General features: G+C 40.1%; 1 protein-coding gene across 1 annotated transcript in view; it reads right to left on the bottom strand.

Moving 5' to 3' along the window:
* ACAN (aggrecan) overlaps window positions 1–20,006 on the bottom strand; it is a 93,361-nt gene that overhangs the window by 50,027 nt on the left and 23,328 nt on the right. Inside the window, exons 2-3 of the mRNA XM_018571558.1 lie at window positions 8,188–8,264; window positions 6,613–6,996 (exon numbers count right to left, since the gene is read on the bottom strand). Coding sequence (XP_018427060.1) covers window positions 6,613–6,996; window positions 8,188–8,257 — 454 coding nt within the window. The 5' untranslated portion in view covers window positions 8,258–8,264. The remainder of the gene's footprint in view (window positions 1–6,612; window positions 6,997–8,187; window positions 8,265–20,006) is intronic.

A 20,006-nucleotide genomic window follows, 5' to 3' on the forward strand; every position in this document is an offset into this window, starting at 1 on the left:
CTTTATCTATTTACAAATGCATTCACTTCATATACTGTTTGGGGAAATCTGAAAAAACTGTTTCTTCTGTACATAAGAAGATGATTTGACTTCACCACACTTCATATGTTAATAAATGCATCCCTAAGTGTTGGATGACAAGTTTTGACATGTGTGGGCTCCCAGCCTATAGTTATAATGTTCCGTGGCAACTAAAACTACCTACTTTATGGGAATGCTCTTCATATGTTTCTTGATTGTAACAATTCAGTGAAGCAATCTTTAACTCACTTTTTAAAGAACATATTATTCTAAATCACACATAAATGTATATTAAAGATGGTTTAAAAGTATTTCTAGATATACATGTGGAAAGATTTGAGGGGGTCTAGCAGAACTTGAAAACAATTCCAGATCTGAGTGGTTAGACAGCATATGGTCCATCAAGGTCAGTCACCAAACAAAAAAAAAATGGCCTTTGCATTTGTAGAGGTGGTAGAATGGCCCTCTCTCTGAATGATAAAAAAAATCAGTGGATCATTGGTAATAATTCTCTTCTTGGGCCCCAGTACATACATTTTTTTTTATTATTTAGGCCTCAGATTAAAATGTTGAAAACCTCCTGCCCTAGGCAATTGAATAACCAATGGATCAACATTCAATTATGTATTTCTTTCTAGAGATTAATATTTTATGTATTAAACTCAATTTTTAAAGATATGTACCTCTCTAATCTGCTAGAGTAGGTTCCCATAAAAGTCCAATCAACATTTTTACAGCTCTTACTGTAAAGAACCCCTTCTGTGTGGAGGAGTTATACACCTTTTGTGGTGAATTTAAAGAAAACCTATTAAAAAAACGAATTCCCTGTTGAGACTTTACTTTAAGTTCTCCATTACATACAGCCTGGGTCCAGACAAAATGTGTTAAATGATTATTTGCTTTCATTCACACCAGAAAACTTTGGAGTCAATACTGTGGGACTTCGATACTTTGGACTGAAGATGAGTATTGCAGCAAAAGCTGCTTTTTTAACTTTATCTTTTACTGGGCTATTATTTTTTGGGGCTTCTGCTTTAACACATACAGGCCCGGATTTCCCACAAGGCCACCGAGGCCCAGCCTCGGGGCGGCAGCGGTGACCCTGTGGGGAAGTTGCGGGCGCCGGTGTAAGGTATCCGACGGCCGCACACTACGGTCCGCCGCCGTCCAATCACGACGGGGCGGCCCGAGGCTCCGCCCACCGGCTGCGTAGTGTGCGGCCGCCGGCCAATCACGGCGCAAGAAATAATTGAATAAAAAAATAAAAAGTGATAAAAATAAACAGTAAAAAAAAAATGTAAAGTAGCCCCGCCCCAAGGCCAGGTTCCACAATACGCCCCGCCCTGCCATCTGGTTGCCATTCTCAATTGATGGGGAGGGGGGCTAGCGGCGCGCGGGGGGGGCGTATTGTGGAACCTGGCCTTGGGGCGGCAGGTGGAGTAAATCCGGCCCTGAACACATAACCATGCTTTTATTCCCAAACTCTATTCTAATATACCAGTTTTCTATCTATTTCCTAAACCAACAGAACTTAAGGTACACAATGTTGTCTTTCCAAAGCAGCGTCAAATGCTTTATGAAAGTCAAAAACCACTTCATCCAGTGTCCCCTCTTTTATTACATTTCTGCTTACTAACTCATAAAAAGAAAATACATTTGACAACTGTCTTTTATAAATCCATGGTGGCTTTCACCTGTGATATTATTTTTTATAACATATTCTTTTGTGGTCACTTACCAGTCCCTCAAATATCTTTCAAAGGTAGAAAGTAAACATACAAGTTTATAGTTACACGATAAAGACCTAAACTGCTTTTTTAAATTTACGTACAAAACTTGTTTGCACAAATTGATTGGTACCAAAACAGTGCAGTTATAAACTGCAGGCACCTGTGCATATTTGCAGCAGCTTTCAAAACCTTTCCATCACAGCTAATGCCAGGCTTTTCTTGATAGTGAAAAAGTTTACTTTACCAGTTTTTTATCTATTTCCTAAGCTACTAACTATAAGATTAAAGAGGAACTCTGGATATTACAAAAATAAACCCTTGAGATGGGGCTACCCACATACTGCAAGGGTTAATTGCCTGTTTCAGTCTAGGGTGTAATATAAAAAAATATACTCAACCGATCCTTGATCCCGCAGTGGTGACCACTCACCTCCCCCCCCCTTTCTGCTTTGGCTGTGGAATGTCCATTGGTATCTCCACATCTATTACATTGTATAGATGTAATGATGTCACAGACTGCCAGAGCCCAGGGAAGAAAAGGCTGTTGGGACCGGTTAAGTAGCCAGGAAGGGCCGAGGATTGGGGGAGTATATATTTTTTATTTTACACCCTAGACCAAAACAAGCAGTTAACCTTTACAGTGCGGGGGTAACCCAACTGCAAAGGTTCATTTTTGTACTGCCCGAATTCTTCTTTAAAGTAGCACTATAGTCAAACTAGGAAGTCACATTTGTTTCCCATACCAGTAAAACAGCAAAAGCTAAAAGTTTCCCAGCACACTCACCAGCCAGCATGCAACCCCCCCACCCCAAAAAAACCAAAACCTGTCTAACCGTTAAGGTTAAAAACAGAGGTTTCAGATACACGTCTTCTGCAGAATATGTGAAATATGCACTGCCTCGTCAAGGCCCCTCTGTGTAGGGCGGTCCTAACTCTAACCCATGAGACTCTCCATCTTGTAGCACATGTAGCAAAACATACATTGGGTGCAGGAATCTTCCTTCTCTAGTAAAGGCACTGCAGGAATGTGACCCTTGCTGCTGCTGTAACTGCTTAGATGTTTGCACAAGATCATCAATAGTCCTATCAATGAAAAGCCACAAAAAGCTCCACCCACATTTCTTTAAACTGAGAGCACATTGTACTGTCTACAGGAGTTTAGAACATGATGCAAAAGCCCTGCTCACCCATTCACCCTTTCCAGCACTGTCTAAAAGGGTGCAAGATAAACCCAGCTTTCCAAATACATTTACTAAGAAACAAAAGGGAAATTAGCTTGATTTTAAGACATTTCATGTGCTAACCTACATTAAAAAATGCCCTTTTATAACTCAGCGCGGAAAATCTAGAGGGTTTACATGGACTTTAAATAGGGATGAGGGATGGAAGATTTTAAGCTTGTAGCTTCAAAATCAGTTCTGTAATGGCTGCTCCCATATTTCTTTCCATAGAATTTGCCAATAAAGCCTGTAGTATTCTATTATTACCACATGCATGGGTCTATAACCTTTGTTACTAAAACTCATTTGGAAAGAAACAGTAGAACTACTACACTCCTTTTCCGAACTGAACCGGCAATAGGCCTGCCATCTATCAGATTTTATGGTACTTCAATGGATATCAGCAAAATACAACTAGAGTAAAGGTGTGTTTTCACCTATAAATACACCAAGTATTAATAATTCTATATAGTGAGTATGTGTAGACCGGCAGGGAAGACCAGTAGAGGACAAAACCCTGTTCCTTTACATTTAAAATGGAGAACATTATTTGAGGTGGGATGGTTATTTAGAACCTACAGATTTTTTTATTTTTTTATTTCAGTTTCAGTTATCCATATAATGATTTTTATAGGTACACCATACAAAACCACATGTGTAGTAAATGATCATATTTTATTTCCCAAAATATATAGAGCGAGAGATATATAGAGATATATATAGATAGATATGGAAATGTATATCCTTCATCTTCAACTGTTCCTTATTATATAACACATATTGTTTGTTTAAAAGTTCAGAACAAAAATGTATGTAAGCAGCCTTGTTTGATCTACAAGAAAACACACTACCTATGCAGATTTGGAATGAGCTTCAAGCCATGGATGGTCTAACAGCTATTTGGGGCAAAGCTTGATAGAATATCTAGCAGGCCAAATATAAAAGCTTTATCATTTATCCTGACATTTTCTGAAGTTAGTAAACACATAGAGTGAAAGCAGATATTTGCGTGCCACTAAGGGGTCTATTCACGAAGCAGCCGAAGGATCTAGCCATAGCTTTGGCCGATCCTTCGGCTAGCTTCGGCCCCAGGACCCCTTCGGTTCAGTAGAAACGAAGGGCTGCTGTGCTGGATATTCACAATAGCCTGTACAGCTCCCGAACTTAGCCGAGCGGCTCAGTCGAGCCGAAGGCATATACCTCGGCTTGGCTGAGCCGTGCTGAAAGCCGAAGCTGGCCGAGCGGCCGGCCATTGGCTGGCCGACAGCCTGCTTCTGGCAGCTGGGCCGAACCAGCTGTGATCTTACGGCTGGCTCCGGCCACTTGCAGGGAGATCAACGTCCCTGGTTACCACCTAACCAGGGACACTGATCTCCAGACAGCAAACTCTCCCGGGCGCTCCGGGAGTCTCCCGCTCCCGGCCGCCCAGGAGAGAAACACTGCTTTTTCTTTTTTTTTCTTTTTTCTGACACACAGCCGTGTCAGAATAGAAAAAAAATAAAATATTTTTTTGCCCATAGGAATGCATAGCAAGATTCATATTGGCTATTTCAATTTGCAATAGCCAATAGTAAACTAGCATTGCACCCGCCCTCTGCTGCAGTTCTCCATCAGGTCCACCAGCAGAGGGCGGGTACAATGCTAGTTTACTATTGGCTATTGCAAATTGAAATAGCCAATAGGAATCGAGCAATGCATTCCTATGGGCAAAATTTTTTTTTTTCCTTTTCTATTCTGACATCGCTCCGTGTCAAAAAGCAGTGTTTCTCTCCGGGGCGGCCGGGAGCAGGAGACTCCCAGAGCACCCAGGAGAGGTTTTTTTCTTTCTTTTTTTTTGACGGCAGCAGAACCGCCGGACAATAGAAAACTGTTGGGCGGAGCTAGCTGTAATTGCTAGCTCCGCACAATTGTTTTCTATTAATTTTTTTGTACTTTTTAAACTATTTTTCTGTTCTGCTCGGTCCCTCTGAGGGACCGAGCAGAACAGCCAGCGGCATTTGGCTATTCACTCACTGCTGTTCGGCATCTATAAGTATAGACCGAACAGCAGCGAGTAGCCTGCCGTAGGTTCGGCTTAGTCGATCCAGATGTTGGATCGGCTGAGTCGAACTCCTGCACTTCGGGTCCGCCGAACATGCTGAGCATGTTCGGGTTACCCGAAGTCACGTGAAACCACCTGATGTAGGGCTGATTTCAGCTGATTACGGCTGAAATCAGCCGTACCAGCCTGAAGTGAATAGCCGAACAGCGTTTGGCTCACTTCACTTCAGGTCGGTCTTTCACTCGGCTGCCTACGGCAGCTTAGTGAATAGACCCCTAAAAGTAACTTTTGAGCTGATATTGCTATTTGCAGTGTATGAGAATGGTCCCTAAGTTACTGATTATTTTATGGAAACAGCAGGTTAGTAAACACAACACAGCAAAATCAAGAAAATAGGTAAAGGAAATAGTTAATAAAACATATAATAAATTAAAACAACGTTTCAGCTGTTCCCTAACAAAACCATGCTGGTCAGTAGCATACTGTGCCAATGAAGGCAGTCCTTAAAGGCGTGCTACAGAAAATATTTTCAGGAAGGTCTACAAGAGGTGAGTGTAATATATTAATTAGACTTAAGTGTATTATATTAATTGGAATTAGTTAGATACCTCTGTGCACTGAAAAAACTCCTCAGCACAGTCATGCCTTTAGCTTCTTGCCCTCTGTATTAGTTAAACTAAAGCAGTTTGCACAACAAAAAATCTTTGGAGCCTACTACTTCATTTTAAATAATGTTCAAGGACCAGAAGTGGTTAGCTAATAATACAACAGTACTCACAGTGGGGTATTCACAAGGCTGTATGTCAGAAATCTAAAAAATGTATGTTTTACATATTAAACACCAGAGTGGTTATTTAATAGCATAAACTAAAGAGCAACTGTGTGCAGAAACAAGACAACCATTGCGATATCAGCCCATCAAAACTTTGAGTGGTTTAATAAAAATCAATAAATATATTTTCACCTTAGCTTACTGCATGCGTAGACATGAGTAAATAAGCCTAAGCTCTATTAAAAAGTAGACTTTTTTGAAAAACTGAACATTGACCAACTGTTGTATGGCAGCCACACACATAAAGCAAACAGTACAATTTTGACTCAGGAAGTCTCTAGAGAATGTGGGAAGAGACCAAAATGAAAAATCATCAGGTATGGATAGCAGAAGGCATTTTTCAGACAGTTAAAAAACAATAACCTCAGCAATCAAATATTTAGCACTCACTACTACTCTGTCTAGGTAGTAAATCCAAAATGATACAAGGAAGAGAGCCAGCAGATTAGGAAAATAATCACAGATTTACTCTCAACTTTCTTTCAAAGTGCAAAATAAAGTCATCAGTTATTACGTTGCATGGTTTTGAATACAGCTTCTCTATCTCAAAGGTAATTCTGTTTTAATTGTATCACAACATCTGATTTTCATGTAAACCAATGGCAAGCTGTCAGTCAAAATTCTGACCCAACAATTTGATAACATTCCACTTTGTAATTGCAACATCACTAAAGTATGAGGCACCACACTTTTTAGTCAATATAATCTTTAACAAACTGACTTTAAGTTTAATGAAGAAAAGATTAATAGTAAGTCAGTAAACGTTACCTTTTACGTTGAGTTGTACTGCATCTTGACTGTCCTCAATTCCATGCATTACTTCACAGCGGTAGACTCCTGAATCGCTGGACAACAAGTTTACAATCTCCAGGCTGACATCAGAAGGGATGAGAGGATAGTTTGGTAAAGATATACGTCCTTTGTAGGCTCCATTGACACGGATTTGCCCAGCATTGGCCACCAGCAATACTGTTTCACGCCCTTTGTTATGTCTGCTCCACTTGATCCTTGGTGTTATCGGTGCTGTTGAGGGGGCCACGGTTAAATGTTCTACCAAACTGATGAAGTAACAGGGGATAGTGACTGAGTGTCCAAGCTGAACATTTAGAGGAGCCTCTTCGGGAATTCGCACACTCAGTGTGCTATCATCGTCTAGAATCCATAAAAGGAGCACATACATTATTTCGTAAAATAAATAATCTGGCAGTTATTTCTATTTGCAGTCACACAAATTTATTTTTATGAAGGCTTGGGTCTAGAATGATGGACAGTCTTAAGATAAGGGTCTAACGTGGTTAGGCCATAGTTATATCATATTTGGCATTATTAGTCTGCTGACAAATCTTGACCCACCCTACTTTCCCCCAAGGGAGTTACATGATACCAGCAGTGAGAGTTAACTTTTATACTAACTTCTGTGCCATTGCATAATCCCCTACCTATTGATTGTGTTTTGGTGGAAAAGCCTTAAGATTCCCATGAATTGGCTTGCTTTCTATTAAATATCAGTGGAGCCAGGCCAAATTAGCAGGGTTGATATAAATTGTGTGAACTAGTTAAAGTGAACCTGTGAGCATAGAAATAGGAGTACTGGCACTGCTGACTTGTTTTTTGGCTGCCTGATTTTGGCTTTACTACCTAGCAGGTAAATTCTAACAAAGTGTGAACTGTCCTGCATATTGGTGCCAGTGAATTACTAGGTAGTAAAGTCAAGATAAGGAAAAAAGCCCCAGAGCCTACAGCTTTCCATGTGAGTACATACATGGAAGCTGTTGTACAGGCCAAGGATTTGTCATTTGGTCCAGCCAGTCCTGAGATTTACACAGCACTGCCAGACAGCAGATCCAGGCTGGGGACTTTTCTTTTCTGAACTGCAGTTAAGCAATATAGCTAGGTCACTTCCCTGGCCCCTGCTTCCAACTAGACAATGAGAGAAGGGAAGCACACTAATAAGCTTCCAAACTCTGAACTCTATTCAGCATGCTGTTCTTCAGCACTTGTGCATTTATCAGAGTCTGACTGACTTGTGGGACTGCCCCTCCCTACCCCAGTATGAGACCTGCTGTACAGAATTATAAGAGGTTGATATCAAGAAACATTTGGAAAATTACATTAGTTGTATTTAAAATGCATTTAATTATTTGTAATACACTTTAAAGTTACCAGTTCAAAATGCTAAAATGCTGGGATACATACAGGGGCATATAAAAAAATAATAATAACAATAATAATATAGGAATCAGCCATTGTGAAACCTTGACCATGTCATAACTTATCACTGCTAATATTAAAAGGCTAAATGAGATTATAAAGGTGATGAAACCTATTTAATGTAAAGCTCACCTGAAACTATCACGGGTGTTGCTGCAGCGATGACACGCAAACACACGAACACTAGTAGCAAAGTGGTCATAGTTTACCTGTCAAATATAAAAAAAAATACTTTGTTGGTATTTTATAACATTCTCTATTATTATTATGATGATGTATTCATTTATACTGTATGTTTGTGCTGGCTGGGGTGTAAGAAAACATTTGGAGACGCAAAGCAGACCTTTAGGGCTCATGCACACAGGCATATTGTAGAGCAAATATTAGCATAATTTAATACAGCATAAAATACACCTGTACTTCTGGCACCCCAGATCCACCGCTGTTGCAGTTTTCTGTAATGTATGGACAGAAATGGATGCACTCGGGTTTACACCTGAAAACGCCAGCACTGACGTTTGCACACACAGAGGTTTCCGAATGCGAATGTTTTACATTTGGAAACTTACTCCCGTTTGTAAACGCTGTTGCCAACATTTGTAGGTGTACATTAGACTACAGAGTTTTCTCTCTTTACATTGCTATGGATGGAAAACCGCAGCAGCTGTGGCTCCCAGGCTCTTCAATACCGACATATTTTATGCTGTATGACAATTCACCTGTATTTGCTCTGCAGTACACCCGTGTGCATGAGACCTTACCTAGGTCAAGAACATCAGTGCTTGAAAATGGTGATGTGCCAGCTACTTCAAAAAAAAATACTGCTTTTAAGAAGAAACCACGATTTCATTCTTGCTTTGGAACTGCAAAAGTACAAATAATACACCTCTGAACAAATATGATTTACAGTTGATAAACAAGGTGATTATGGCATCAATTTGTATAATATATTTGAATTCATTTCAGTAATAATAATAAAAAAAGCCAGAAATCCACTGCAGCCACTCAGTTTTTATTTTATTTTGGTCAGTATAGTATATTTTAAGGAAAAGGTCTTAAAAGACAATGTCACTTTTTCTTTAAATGCTCCCCCCTACCGCTTTGAGTGCCAGACACCTACCATAATACTTACCTGCAGACCCCTTCCTAATTTCTTCACTGTGGAGCCCTGCCGTGTGCCACACAGCCTTTGAAAAAGACATCTCATCCCTTTACAGCTTCTACTGTGCATGCGTGCCTGTTTATTTTTATGGCTAGAGCTGTACTTCTCTGGATGGCTGTGTGCTGCCATGAGGAATGAATTGGAGGCATGCACAGTATAAGCTGCATGTGCCTGGGATTTCTTTCTGCAAAGGCTGTACAACTCCGGGCAGGGCCACACAGTGAAGAACTTGGGTGCTTAAGGGAAGTATATTGGTAATTGGTCATTACTCATTGGTGTGGAGGGAACATTTAAATGACAACTTCACTAAACATAGGGTCTAAACATACAGTATAATAATATCCATTTTAAATGTTGAATAAATTAATTTCTACTAGATTGTTATGTTTTCATGGTTCCTTACACATTGATTCAAATGTATATTTGTTTTCTTCAGTAGGTGATCAACCATATAATAGTATGCTAGTGAATAAGCTCAGTCCAGGGCAAATATAAAATTAAGTGGCACAATGCACTACTCTTTATTATTCAGCAGCACCAAAAAGCTGAAATACTGGTTTTGGATATCCTAACTCTTTAATGTAATTCAATGACACTATAGTCCCTATCCTGATCGCATTCCTCCAGGTACATTCTTCTCAATATATAAAAAAAATCTAAAAAATGGATAGTAAGAGCCCTTAGTAAAGGACGTGGCAGATGTGATAACAAGTTTATGAGAGACACAAGAGACCAAAATCTGAAATATCAGTTTTGGGTTGAAGGTCAAGCAGACCTTCCATGGCAAGCTAAAGGAGGTCTGCTTTCTTGTCATCCCCCTGCCCCCCAACACAAAAGCCATGTGTTAACAAACCATTTTGCACAAAAAATGTAACTTGACCCCTACCTCCGACGCTTCCAGGAGGCACAGATGATATCACCATGTCTCCCAGCAGAGATGGGAACTTGAAATCCTGTGAGACTACACTCCAGTTCATTTTGAGAGTGAATTCTTGTGGGATTTCGAGCACCCAGCTCGGCCAGGAGGCACAGTGATATCAACCATGCCCCCAGGAAGCAACAGATGCTGGGGCTGGGGTAACCATGGAACAGTACCTCTCAAATTCAAAAACGTCTTAAATAAAACTTCTTCACACCTCAGTAAATCAGTCCCAGGCTGACTTCCCTTCACTTCACCTCATGTTACACTTTAGTAAATCAGTCTCATACTGCAAGAGCTTTTACAAAAGGCTGATTTCAGTATTTTCTGCTAAAGTGAACATAGTAAAGTGCTACATGCCATGTCTTCAACATGGCGCTGGAAGGCCTGCACCTGGGCAGAAGGGACATTAAATTCTAAGCTGCTCCCTGGACAGAATCTGATGCTAATGGTGCTGAGAATATCAACTACACACTTTATCAGAGCTGCTGTATATATGAATTAAATAATATTACATTGCAATGTTACATTAAATAAATGCAATAAACGCTGTGGTATGATGGTTTGATAAACCGTTATACATATGTGCCACATAACATCCAATGGGACTTTCTAAGACTCTAAGGGGTTGATTTACTGAAGGAAATAAACTGTTCACTTTGTTTGGGAATTTGTACTTTGAAGGGGAAGTTTCCCCTTAGTTTAGTGAATGCGGGGAAACTCCCATCATCCAATCATGTGCAAACAAAAATACTGTTTTTCTTCTTAATTCCTTCCACGTGTTTGTGTATTCTTGGCAAAAGTGAAGTTTCACCAAATTTCCTTGCAAAATGAACAGCCTATTTGCCTATAGTAAATCAACGCCTAAAGGTCAGACCTAGAGGGTTATTCACAAAGCTGCCTAAGGCAGCCAAGTAAAAACAGAGCCCAAGTGAACAGAGCTGAACGCTGTTCGGCTATTTACTTTATCTCAGTGAGGCTAACTGCAGCCCTACATCGACTGAAATTAGCCATAGATCGGCTTGCCCTGGCTGGCTTCGGTTCAGCATTTTCGACTGAGCCGAAGTAAAGAACACGTTCGACTCAGCCGATCCAAATCTGGATCGGCTGAGCCGAACCTCCGGTAGGCTACTTGCGGCTGTTCGGCCTATTCTCATAGGGGCTAAATGGCAGTGAGTGAATAGCTGAGCGGCATTCGGCTCGGCTATTCTGCTCGGTACCTCCGTGGTACCAAGCAGAATAGAAAAAAAACTTTAAAAAGTTGAAAAATAAAGTAGAAAAAAAAATGTTTAAAAATGTAAATAAATTATACATTTAAGAAAATAAATAAAGATTTGTTTAAAAAAAAGAAAAAAATAATAATAAAAAAAAAACAATTGGGCTGAGCTAGCAGTGACAGCCGTGACGCTGATCTGTCATTGCAACTGGGCGGAGCCAGCCATGAGATCATCCGCCCAGCTGTCAGTTTCGAGGCTTTCAGCCGGCAAAAGGCGGGCTGTTCGCCCCGCTTCAGCTCAGTCGAGCCGAAGCATATGCCTTCAGCTCGACTGAGCCGCTCGGCCAACTTTGGGAGCTTTACAACAACCCTTCGTTTCGACTGAACCAAAGGGCTCTGGTGGCCAAAGCTAGCCGAAGGATCAGCCGGAGCTACGGCTGATCCTTCGGCTAGCTTTGTGCATAACCCTCCTCGTCTCCTACAGTTAAAGTATATCTAAAGCCCAAATTTGTTTTCCTGTCTGTGTCTGTGCTGGGGAGATTCACATTTTCTGTTAGTCCAAGTGAGCATGATCACAGGGACAGAAAGTGAAGGGAGATTTAAAATCTAAGAGTTATCACTGGAAAAGCAGGAAATGGAGAAATCTTGCAACTGGTACACCTTCTCTTGTAATAGCTGTCTTAGGAGAGATTCCCTCTTGCTTCCTGTTGAGTCTTTGGGACAGGATGTGAAGGGAAAATTCCCAGTAGGTACACAGACAGCAAAAAGAAATTAAAAAACCCCAAAACTGACTTGCTATATCCAAAACAGAAAAATACTTTAAGGTGGTACAGGAGACTTTTACCCCCTATCCTACCTTGCAATTGCCAGATCTCATGTTTAACACATCAGAAATTATGCATTTCATCTTCCTAGAACATGTATTTGTGCATATAATTTTTAAAAACAAAATGCACACATTCCACAACTCTTTCACTAAGAGCTTGCACTCTCTCAGTACTCTGGTTTATGTACTGTTGCCTGGCTACATCATTATGAAACATTTATTTGTTTAATTAAATCGAGTTTATAGAATAAGGTGATTTACACTATGCCTTAGTATGTGACTTGTATAACCCAACCAGTGCTATAGTATAAACATTAACTCAATCTTATATGTTTTATGGAAAAAAAAAATCCAGATTATATTTTATATGTGTATTATTCATCTCTGTCCATTTGTGGTTAAATCCATTTATTGTACCCTGAAAGGAAAATGAAATAAAAACCACACTGATGTTTTAGACAATTATTTTTGCTTGTAAGGGTGACAGGTGCAAATTAAATATGTAAAAGGTACTACAAATGTAGCAATAAATGCGGGGTTGTTAAAGGTCACATTTGTCTGTTATTTCACCTCAAAAAGTAAATTTTCAAAGTTATTCTTAAAATTATAAATTATGCCATTTAGAAAGTGCTGTTAAAATAATCAGAGATTTATTTTGCTTTGTGACCAGTGTTAAAAGCAACCTCAAGTTAAAAATGTGTCTTTCCTACTTGGCTAACAATCAGTAGGTGATATCTATCTATCTATCTATCTATCTATTCATCAATCTACGGTCTATCAATATATCCATCTTTTTAATCTATTTTTATCTATCTGTCCATCTATTATATATCCATTCATCAATCTTCTATCTATCTATCTATCTATCTATCTATCTATCTATCTATCTATCTATCTATCTATCTATCAACAAAATTAACTCTTGCAGTAGGGCTGCGCCTATTCTGCAATGGTTGATTGCTTATTTTTTCTCTGGGGGCCGCAATATAGAAAATTACGTCAGAAGGGATTAGATCCCTGGAGCTTGGGGGGAGAAGATTAAAGATCAGGTAAGTATATCTTCTATAATCCAGTCCCTAGACCAAAACAAGTAGTAAACCAAGGGCTAATTATTTTAACTCCCGGAGTTCCTCTTTAATACCAGCTGCAGCTTAAAGAAAACAACTATTTTAGCTATTACGGCATTCTTACCATAGCAAAATGGCAGACTGCATGTCGATTCTTTTTGATTTCAATATGCTCTTTAGCACAAGGTGAATGCTTCAAGAATGAAGCCCTGAAAACTGAACCCTCCATCTCAATACACCAGCTTGGTGCTGAGGAGCAAACTTGTTTTTGAAATTAAAAAAAGCAGTGTTATCAATTGGAAGAAGAACTCCAGGGTAAAATGTAATTAACCCTTGCAGTGGGGCCTCCCCTGCACTAAAAGGGTTAACTGCTCATTTGTTTCTAGGTGCACAGAAAAAAGTAATACTCACCTAATCATTGCAGCCAGCTTGTTCTTAGACCGGTCCCTAGAGAATCTCTCCCCCTCCTCGGCAGCGGTCTAAGAATCCTTGTGTCACTGAATACAAGTTTATAGACGTGAGGACGCTGAAGAACATTCCATCCGCCCAGAAGAAGAGACACGCTTCAGTGACTGGAGAAGCAGGGAGTCAGCTTGGCAGCTCGGGTGAGTATATCTTTTTTTTAAGCACCTAGACACAGTTAACCCTTGCAGTGCAGGAATAGTCCCCTGCATGGGTTAATATAATTTTCCCTGGAGTTCTTTAAGACCAATGATGCAAAGATATTAAGAAGCCTATCTGAAGCCAATACCTTTATTTTCTTTTTAGATTTTGATAGAATAGATAAGGTTTAAAACTCCCATTGAGAGATTTTTCTATACTTCCTGTCTTGGTATACAACAAGGGATAGACAAAACAAGGGATAGGGAATCTCTCCAAGGAAAGCAAAATTCTATCTTAGACAGTTATCACCTAAACAAGAGTCTGCATTGGAAGATTTCCCCTCTATTCCTCTTCTGGTGGCAACAATACTCATAAGGACAAATAGAGAGGGTATATCTGCCCAGCGAGGACACAAACCTAAAAGGAGTTCTAACCTTTCCATAGTCTATTCAAAATAAAAAAAATGACTTTAGATACACTCTAATTTCAATAATTGTGACACCTTGTTTAAATATTTGTACAACACATGGTGTGATGGCTACTACAGAAGAGGTATTTGAAAATATGGTGGATTAAATCCAAATGGACACGGTAAAACCATTCATTCAGTCCTACCTAAAGGTTTAATGATAATTAAATGTGCAGTAACACATAGCACCAATGAGATCTTGATTTAGTGGCTTATTTCTAGGTAATGGACCTGTGACCATTTGCTCAATTGAAACACAGGGCTGGGTTATGAGGAAACACCTTATTTTTGTTTATGACAAAACGTGCAAGGTCTTTGAAGCAAATGTAACTTCCCCAAACTAAAAGCCTATTAATTTGGGCTTTCTTTGGATATACATACTTTTACTAGCCTACCCCCTTGAAAGACACCTTCTCACCAACATTGAGGGTCCATGTTGAGGATGACGGGGTCAGCAAGGGAGATGTATCAGAAACTGGAAACCAAACCCCAGGTGAATGGGTATGGGGTACTCCTTGTTACTCATTAACAAACAGAAGTAAAAAAAATAAAAACATCCACAACATGAAAAAGTATTTTATTCGAAAAAATAAGGTTGTCGGATGTAAATTCAATGTCAATCACATCGTCCAGCAATGAGCCACAACATGACAACCAACCACTGTTTACTCACCCCTACTCCCATCACAAATGACAGATCTTTGGACCCCTTCTGTATGTAAACAAAAGGGCCAGGGATTCTGGGTGATGTCATTGATCAAATATGGTCATGACAATATTTGGTCAATGATGTCACCCAAGATCCTTGCCGGTTTGTCTGTTTACAAAGAGAAGACAGCGGAGATCCGTCATTTAGTGGCAGTAGTGCTGATAAACGCTACCATTGCAAAATGACTGACTTCCAGCTGAGGTCTGTTTATAAAAATGAGCTGGGTGTCTGGACAGGCCAGTTTGTTCACCCATTTACTGAGCTGCAAACATGCTGGATTCCGATCAAACTCATGTTCCACCCAAAGTTCATCCCTACCTGCCAACAGTTCTACTTTAAAATCAGTCCTTCAACTGATGATGAATTATTGACATAACCAGAGAGAGTATAGGCAAGCCCATGCAAATGATTTGGCTCAGATAGTTAGAATAAAGTAGAAATGTGACTGGTGCTTTGTTCCCCACCACCCCACCATCTCTTGTCAGCCACAACAAGTGAAGATCTCTTTTTTACTGAATGACAGGGACAGCAATGATTACGGGGGGAAATTGCCTACCCTTAGTAACATAGCTGAACTGATAAAGAAGTTCCTGGTGGATTGTTTATATCCATCCAACAGAGTGAATCTCAACTTCCCATTCTTCACAATACAGAGCAAGACTAGGCACATGCATAGGCTGTGATGTGGATTGGAGCATTGAGTTCGCTGTCTGAACTTCTTCAGGTGTATAATTACATGTGAGTAAGTAAGAGTGCTCAGTGTGCTAAACATTTTTACTGGATTATACTGTTATTAAAGAAATATTTTAACCACAAACACCATATAGTATAACAATGACATCCCTTTTATAAGAGGTTGCCCATATTAACAAATCAGAATTTCTCTTCAGTTTGTGCAGTAAAGCTTTGAAAATGAAAGCTAAAAGCTGATTGGTTGCTTTGGGCAATGGCTCCAGATTTTCTCTGCTCCAGTTTTTATAATTCCCCTTCTATGTGTTTCTCAGAGTGTGCATCATAGGCTGCTGCAAGTCAGATACAGCCTGCCTCATTTTCTGGCAGAACGGCAATCAGCAATTCCTCCGCCAGTCTGACTGTTTCTAACTAGACCCTTGGATTTTTTTATTTTTTTCAATCATGGAGGCTCAGTAGTATCACGCGCAGGCATTACTTATGGCAGTCTCCATGCAAATACAGCCCATCTAGGAGCACCCACTTCTCCAGACTGCTTGCATCAGCGCTGAGTACCTGGTCTGGCTCCTCCCACCAGCCATGATCAGCGTGACATCATGTGATAAAAACAGAAAGTCTTTATTTAATTATTTAATTTGCATGTTGATAGGTGGTGGGGGGTGTTGAGGAAACAGGGAAGACAAAATATAAGCAGATTAAACTTCAGGTTTAATTCATTATAATAATCAATTTCTAAGCTTAAATAATAATTCTTGTCTAAAATCTTTGCTGACTTGCTCCTGTGAGGGGAGAAGATTTATTCTTGTAGATATACTTACCACATTTGTAGATATCTCATAGTCCCTAGCCAGGAACACATTTGCACAGGTTTCTAAAGCCCCCTAAACTCCGGACAAACAAATCTACAACCTTAGTAAATCAGGTCCTGTGCGTTCTAAAGTAAACCTCTCAAAGTGAAGCCCTGAGCACATTTGATCTTGGCCCCCTGCATGCCGGAATTAGTTTTGCTGGCTGTCTCATACAATGCAGCTTTTTGAAATTCACTCAGGATGGGACGTGGCAACGCTGGCTAAAAGAGTGTTTACCAGTAGGCTCCTTCAATTCCACTTCTCTGTTTACTTTAGTAGAACATCTTATAATAATAAAAACATATTTGTAATCTTGTAACACCGGGAAGAGTTATAAATACCCACGCTCTGCCGTCTTGTTGTGAAAGCCCCGATATAAAAGATTCTTTGAAATAAATTGCTTTTAAGAACACAAATGTACCTTCCCATGGATACTGGCAAAGATGTGTTGCCATGGAGACATGCACACCGTATGTATAATAGTAGAGCGATTCTTTCACGGAGAGACTTTTATTTCACTGATAAAAATAAACATTCACAAAGAAACAACATTAAGCCCCCATTCATGCAAGTGTAGCATGGGGAAGGGACTTTGCATGTGTTCACAAAATATGCAAAAAATGCATGTTGCATGTGCAGTGCCATTCATTGTTAATGGTATCTCAAATGTGCTAAGCAAGACGTGGGTTTTTTTATACGTCAAGCATGCAAAAAAGTATGGTTAAAAAACATGCAAAGCTGGAACCTCAAAATGGTCAGTGAGATTCTTTGCCGTGTTTGTGCATTGGACGGGCCATTGAGAAGAATTGGCTGCCCTATGTACCACGAACGTGCGTATAAATGTAATGTGCAGTGTTGCGCTTTGCAAGTGTGAATTGGGGCTTAAAACATTCAGAATTGCCACACATCTTATTTAGAATAATACACTCTTCTTGGGCAGGGTTGGGCATCTCCAGCCCCCCTAGCTGTGCTTTAACTACAAATTCCAACATGCCTCTGCCTCTGGTAACCATGCCTGTCAGTCTTGCAATGCCTCTTGGGACTTGTAGTTCCACAACAATAATATTATGTTTTTGGCCTGTCTGAAAGTGGCACCCAAGGATTCTTGCAGACCATACACCGAATGGTCTTGTTTCCATTGACTGCTGACATTATCCATAGACTACCAATGTACTGTAGGCAGATGTGTGAAGGGTAGAACCAGCAAATGGGGGTGCTTTAAATGACATTGATTTTGTACAATAAAATGAGAGCTGCCACTGCTTGCAGCCGTTAACGTCATTCACATATAATCACACATGCCGCAATTACCTGTGGATGATTGCACCTGGATGCAAACAGTCTTCATCCAAGTATGCCTGTCCGCATGTGTGATTACGAGTGCTGGTGACTTCTATTATGGATTACATGTGAACTGACGCATACAGCTTCAGACGGTGTAAGTTGTAATTGTATTGTACAGTGTCTCCTGATCGCAGCTGATTGCATGAGTCTCATGGAGGAACTTGTGAGACTCATGTGATGGTCCCCATTCAATGTCAATGGGGCTTAAGAATGCTGCAGCTACCAACTGAAATACCTGTTTCTTGTTTAATATGACAGCTACAAACTTAGTGCAATACAGACATACTGCAATATAGATGTAGTCAGCCAGGCAGGATAATTACATATGAATACAACTCTTTAAACAGATTTATTGCTTAATCACTTGCTGTCTGGAGCAATTTCTTACATTTGCACACATATGATAAAATCTGATTTTTTGGCTAGAAAACAGCTTCAGACCCCCAAACAATTAAATATTTTCTGAAAGCAGAGGCCCTGTAGAATAAAAAGATGCTACTTGCAATATTTAATGTTACACGGTATTTGCCTAAATGTTTATCAAACCAGTATTTTTAGGATAAAATACACTATAATTAAATTTAATGCAAAGAAGCAGAATTTAATACCCAATTTTTTTGTATATTATAAAAGATGGGGTCACACCGGGTAAATAGATACCAAGCATGTCAAGCGTGCGTCCGTGAAACCGCAAAAAACTACAATACCCAAAATTTCCCATAGGCGACACTTTAAACACTTTTACTGCTCATCACTTTAGTGTTAACAAGGATTGGTGGCCCTTGAATTATTGCTCTCACTCGTCGTTCGCAGCGATATGTAACATGTGTGGTGCAATTTAAATTTTTGCACATAGGCGCATCCGGCGTGTGTTTGCGTTATATGTGTGTGCACGTGGGTATGACATCTTGAAGCACTTACCTGACACTAAAGTGTATACAGGGTGGAATCAATATGGCAGGGAGTCTGCATTCTTATTATGAGGATGCCAGCCTGTACACTTGTCTGGAGAGGGCTATGCTGTTGTTTATTTTAACTACAAATCTTAAAAACTGTTAAAAAAGGGAAAGACCAGCCAGGTGCATTGGTCAGTGTAAAGCTGGGCACACACCTTACAACCATCGCAAGACTTTTGTCTTGCGATGGTTGTAAGGTACTTAAAAAAACGTACGATCTGCCTATGTTGAATAGGCAGATCGTACTTGCGATGATCGCAAGCCACGCCCCCTGAGGGGCGGGCTTCCGATGACCGCAATGCCGAACGGCCCGTGTGCGCTTGCGCACACCGGCCCGTGCGGCTGTTATCGTACGGACATGCCACAAACCCGCCGAACATCGTACGATGCTCGGCGGGTTTTCAAACATGTCCGTAAGTTTAAAGTCGTGCGACCTTACAGTAGTAGAGGTCGCACGGCTTCCACACACCTTACGATCATCGTACGATCGCGGGATTTCCCGCGATTCTCGTACGATAATCGTAAGGTGTGTGGGGACCATAAGGCCCCTTTCACACATGCTTTCTGATCAGGTTCACCTGTCTGTTTTTCAGGTGCACCTGATCGAAAGCCCAATGTTAGTGTATAGGCAGCCAAATATATGATAGCAAGAAGGTATAAGGGACTTCTATATTGTTTCATTCTGCCATATAGCATGGCAATATCAGTATGTGACAGGTTTGATTATAATTGATAGAACACGCACTGTGGCGGGATATCAATACAATGGGTGGTAAAAATAAATAAAAAAGCATAATATAGGAAAATAAATGCCACTGAAAGGCTGTTAAAATGTGTCACAGGAAGATAAATAAATATTAGGAAGTGCTATAGTGCTGAAAGGGAAATAGACACAAAATGCACATTTCAGACTACAGGTCAGGAGCCACACCCCTCGGGATTCAACACACTCTGAATGCACATATTCAGCACAGGGTAAAAGGGTTAAGCTCGAAGTCCAGAATAGAATCCACAGGAAGAGGAAAAGAATCAGCTAATCTAAATCCCAGAATATACTTTATAAGAAAAGTATCTTGCTAGTATGTATAGTTACATATGACAGTGGCAATAATACAATTTTAAGAAGGAAATATTGGACCACA

This window comes from Nanorana parkeri, unplaced genomic scaffold (genome assembly GCF_000935625.1).
Source record: "Nanorana parkeri isolate BGI_ZX_2015 unplaced genomic scaffold, ASM93562v1 scaffold42, whole genome shotgun sequence".
Lineage (NCBI taxonomy): Eukaryota > Metazoa > Chordata > Amphibia > Anura > Dicroglossidae > Nanorana > Nanorana parkeri.